Source organism: Triticum urartu, chromosome 2, assembly GCF_003073215.2.
Source record: "Triticum urartu cultivar G1812 chromosome 2, Tu2.1, whole genome shotgun sequence".
NCBI classification, from domain to species: domain Eukaryota; kingdom Viridiplantae; phylum Streptophyta; class Magnoliopsida; order Poales; family Poaceae; genus Triticum; species Triticum urartu.
Genome location: NC_053023.1, coordinates 180,152,190 through 180,157,067, shown reverse-complemented (window position 1 = coordinate 180,157,067; position 4,878 = coordinate 180,152,190). Strand labels below are relative to the sequence as shown.

Below are 4,878 nucleotides of genomic sequence, written 5' to 3'. Positions count from 1 at the left end.
GGGTATGTTCAGATAGCTATTAAATCTCACCATACCAGTTTTGGTTATTATTTAGATGGTCGGCAATTTCTTTTGGTATGCCAATAACTATTTGCTCATTATAGTTTGTTTTTCTTGTCAATTTTGGCAACTCATGAATAAACCCAAAAGATTTTCCAAATTTTAGGCTAGCCAACTATTTGAGCGGGTGAGTTTGGTCTACCGGAGAAAAAACCACAATAACACGCCGCACCACGTCGCCTTCTTCTCCCAAGCTCGCGCTCGCTCCAACCACATCGATACTTCCCAGCTGAAGCTCCTCCGTCTCGTCTCGTCTCGTTGCAGTCCATGGCCGACCCGCAGGCCGAAGCGCGAGGCCCACCGGAGCCCCGGGCGGAGGCCCTGGTGGAGCCCGTGCGGGTCAACGGCTCTGCGGCGGAGGCCACGCTCTCCAGCGCCGAGCTGGCGTGGCGCCCCACCGCGGCCGGCCGCGACAGCGGTGGAAGGCGGAAGCTGGAGCTGGAGTCCGACGTGCTCGGGTTCCAGGTGGAGGGCAGGGCTCTCAAACTCGCGACCTTTACGAGGGGGGACGTGACGGGCGCGGGGAGGCCGCCGTCTCCGGTGGGCTGCGGCGGAGGTGCAGAGGACAGGAAGAGAGGGGAGGTGGCGGTGGAGATGGAGAGCGAGGAGGCCGCGGAGAGGTGGGGGCATGCCATCAGAGATCGCTTCGCCTCGCTTGGTAATCACCAGTTAATTCTCTGATCCTCTGCTTTTTTGTTCAGTTTAAAGTTGTGATTCGGTGATCTCGTAGCTCCTCTTTCGGTCGACTCTCGGTGCGATTTGGTTACCAGTAGAAGATTTCCTTCTCTGTTATGGTTGGAGGAATTGGCCTCGTGCTTACTTTTACCTGATCGAGGTTGCGCAGCGGGCTGGGTGGAATCCGTTGACCTGGTTAGAATCAGGAAATGACTGTTGAAGATAGCCAGGAAGCAGCGCAAACCCAGCGGCTCGATCCGTTTCGGTTAACCGAAAGCTGAAGAAATGAATTCTGGATTGGAACGCCCAGAGAACCCTCTTCCTTGCTGTTTCTACGGAGGTTGCGTGTCCTGGGCACCTCTTTTACATGATTTGGTCAAGCCGTCAAATGCGCAACTCCATTCTTGTAGTAGTGGTTTCTCCTGTTGAGGCCAGAGAATCATGCTGCTCCTACACGACGCCCTTCTTAATTCATTCCTAATTTATAGTTGGAGATATTTTATAGGCCTGTCATTTTCTATTTTTGATTAAGTGCTCTTATCAATATCAATTTCCCCATTAATGCTTTGGACTGTTCCATCGGACTGTAACACAGAAAAAACGGGTTTGCTATTTCTCAATCGAATGAGAAATAGCTATAGCTCAATCGATGCTATAGCCATCGGATTGCGCGTGGAGATTCGTGCGGGTTTTTCTTTTTTAGTTTTCGGCAGTTATTTTCTCTATTGTTTTTCCCGGAGACGATTGAGGAATAGTTAGTATTTTTCAATCGACTGAGCTGTAGGCACTCCCCAAAAAATTAAATGCGAAACCAACTTTATGTTTTCGAGTATTTCCATAATTATGATCCAAACATCCAAAGATTTTTCGGGCATTGTGTAATTCTTATCAGCTCTAGTTTGCTTGGTCTTACTTTGTGAGTGTCTACGCTTCTGAACACAAGCATGCAGGACATTGACTGTTCGCGAATGCTGATCTGTTCCTTGCACTATATGGCATTGGATAATAGGTCGACCGAAGAGACTGTTCTTCATAGTGAACCCTTACGGTGGGAAGAGAGGTGGGCGGAAGATTTTCCAAACCGAAGTTCTGCCTCTTATTGAAGCTGCTCACATCCTTTACACCATGCAAGGTTGTGATCAATGTTTATAAATTTTCTACTTATGAAAAGATAGATGTCGTGCCCCTCTTTGTTTTTTGGCTATACTAAATTTTAAGTGTGAAACGTCCTCAGAAACCAATTACCGTCTTCATGCTCAAGAAATTGCTGGTTCACTGGATCTTAAGAAATATGATGGGATCGTTTGTGTTAGTGGAGATGGTATCCTTGTAGAGGTTAGCAAAATATATTATTCTCAAATGAGACCTGCTGGAAGATACACTCTGTTCAGTATCTTCAGATCTCATTCATAATCTTTTGAACTTCTTTAATCTGTTTGCTTGTATGCTCTATTTGGGTTGAATATATTTTGTGTTGACTTTAGGTTGTTAATGGTCTGCTGCAAAGAGATGATTGGGACAAAGCAATAAAAGTGCCACTAGGGATCATTCCAGCAGGTACATGATCATTGCAATATCCTTATCATAGTGCTGCATTGTTGCGCGTCGGTGAGCCGTACTATACGTTAGGGCCGTTTATCCTGTAATATTATTTCTTCTAAAAACATTAGAATTGTCAATAGCTTATGTTCCCACTAAGGAGTAGCTGTAAGTCTGTAACTTGTGTTTTTTGTTCGTCCCTGGTGAAGCATCTGGGTACTTTAATGTCATTGGTAATGCTCAGCACAAATTTCACATGTTATTACATGCACCACAGGTACTGGAAATGGAATGGTGCAAGGTCTATTGCATTCTGCTGGTGAACCCTTCTCGATGTCAAATGCTGTGTTTGCAATCATCAGAGGTAGTATTTTCTTCCTTGATCTTTGTCACACCTCATCTACACAGCCATGTTATGTATCCTCCAAAACAATCTACATTTTCATGTGTACAAATAAAAGCTGACACAACCTTCCCGCAACACAGGTCACAGACGTGCCCTCGATGTCACTTCTGTTGTGCAAGGAAAGACAAAGTTTTTCAGTGTCATGATGCTTACATGGGGTAGGCATTGTATTAGTTTGATGCTGCCTTTTTTTTTTCCAAACTACAACTGATAACACTGGCCACCCTTCTGAGAGCTTCTTCTGTCACTCTTATAGTTTTATGGCAATATATATATTTCACAAACCTGAAAATGATTTATGAACTGCAGGTTTGGTAGCTGATATTGATATTGAGTCAGAAAAGTTTAGGTGGATGGGAAGCGCTCGCATCGACTTCTATGTATGGTTCATACTCTAAAAAGCTTCTATAGAACACCTCGCTCATTTGTATAATATGCTTTCTTGCCTCATCAGATGCATCTGAGAGTTCTTAGACAAAGTTCCAACTGCGGATTTTCAATTAACAAAATATACTCGATGCCTTTTAATACTCGAGTGCTGACAGAGGCCGATAGAAGTGTGTTTCAAATATCGATGTAGTAAATTCACTCTTTGCTCTGACTTTGTTTCAGTCCCTTCTACGTGCGGTGAACTTGCGACGGTACAATGGGCGTATTCTTTTTGTTCCTGCCCCAGGATATGAAGGATTTGGTGATCCCGTGGAGCAAACTATCAGCTGTAAATCAAATGGGGCTACCAATGCTGCCGAAGGAGACATAACAGATGTTTGTAATAATGAAACATGTACATATTCAGGTCCTTCAACTGACGATGCTGATCTCGAATGGAGATCACTGAAGGGTCCGTTTGTTAACGTTTGGATCAGCAACATTGCTTTTGCTAGTGAAGGTGTCATGATAGCACCACAAGCACAGGTTAATCTCACTCCATATTGCTCCATTCCTTCATATGCATGGAATACAATATGAAGGCTGAAAAATACTCTCATACAACACTTGGAATCTTTGTTGAGTAATCTATTTGCCCTGAAAATCTAGTGCTCTTCCTATGTTTGTAAGAATATCAGCGTTCATGATCAGTCATTGGCATTGTCAATCTTGGCTCCATAGGCTAATAATTATCCTTTACCACCCTGCAGTTTGCAGATGGCTACTTGGACGCAGCTATAATCAAGGATTGCCCATGGTCGGTTGCTCTCGGGCTCTTGCTTCGGATGAAGGATGGTAGCTACATCGAATCACCCTATGTGGAGTACTTCAAGGTATGTTTAAGTAACCCCATGAGCTCCCAGAATCCACTGTCAAAGAACTTACTCCAAACATGTATGGTCATGCATCTACTGAATTGTCATCATCTCTGCATCTCTGCTACTAACAGGTGAAGGCTCTCCGGATCGAGCCGGGCCTGCGCGTCGGCAGCAGCACCATAGGCGGCATCATCGACTCCGACGGAGAGGTCCTCGCGAGAGGCGACAGGTCCCAAACCAAGGAAGAGCCGGAGCATCTGATGGCGTATGGCCCCCCTATCCAACTGACGGTGGATCAGGGGCTGGCCACCATCTTCTCCCCAAGATGATGAATTCTTTCTCACTTGTTCCCCTGTTCTTTACCTCTCACATGGTTCATGGTTGCGCCTCAGCACATGTCGTATGTAAATACTCACACTGAAATGCAAGAGGCGGTCGATGTTTGTCTGAATCCTGGATATAACCGATAGCGTCAGAGCTCAGTCAGAACTGAGCATCAAAAGGCAAAAGTGTAAGACCTTAGGGGAATCTGACTAGGTGCAGGAAAGGGATATTTTTTGGCGAAAGTTGATGCGTCACACTCTGGTTGTAGTTGGCATTGACCAAGACGCACCAAAAAAGCGTGGTATGATGAGTACTGTTCTCCGCTGATTTGCAGTACAAAGGAAGTTTGACTGTCCTGAAATCTCCATAATTTTCGACCACATTTATTAGTCACTGTTGACCCCTCGAACACCCCCTCTTCCCCCAACCCGGACACCACCTGGTCGCCAAATCGCCACCCAACCCCACTCACACCTAGCCCAAACGTTCAGGTTTCATATCCAGCCTATATCTTGCCGGATACGGGTGTAGAAGATATGTGCAAGTCACGATATATTGATCGGGCCCATATGCACGTATACATAAGTACATAGAGGAGCCACGTACTCAACTATACAAGGAAGGAGG

General features: G+C 45.4%; 1 protein-coding gene across 1 annotated transcript; it reads left to right on the top strand.

The window, feature by feature from the left end:
* Positions 1 to 210: 210 nt before the first annotated feature.
* LOC125536634 (sphingosine kinase 1-like) lies at positions 211 to 4,378 on the top strand. Its single transcript, XM_048699887.1, has 10 exons — positions 211 to 718; positions 1,745 to 1,867; positions 1,970 to 2,070; positions 2,220 to 2,292; positions 2,552 to 2,638; positions 2,761 to 2,838; positions 2,990 to 3,060; positions 3,293 to 3,595; positions 3,820 to 3,942; positions 4,059 to 4,378. Exons 1-10 carry the CDS (start codon positions 328 to 330, stop codon positions 4,254 to 4,256), a joined length of 1,548 nt encoding a protein of 515 aa, XP_048555844.1. The 5' UTR covers positions 211 to 327; the 3' UTR covers positions 4,257 to 4,378.
* The last annotated feature ends 500 nt before the right edge of the window (positions 4,379 to 4,878 follow it).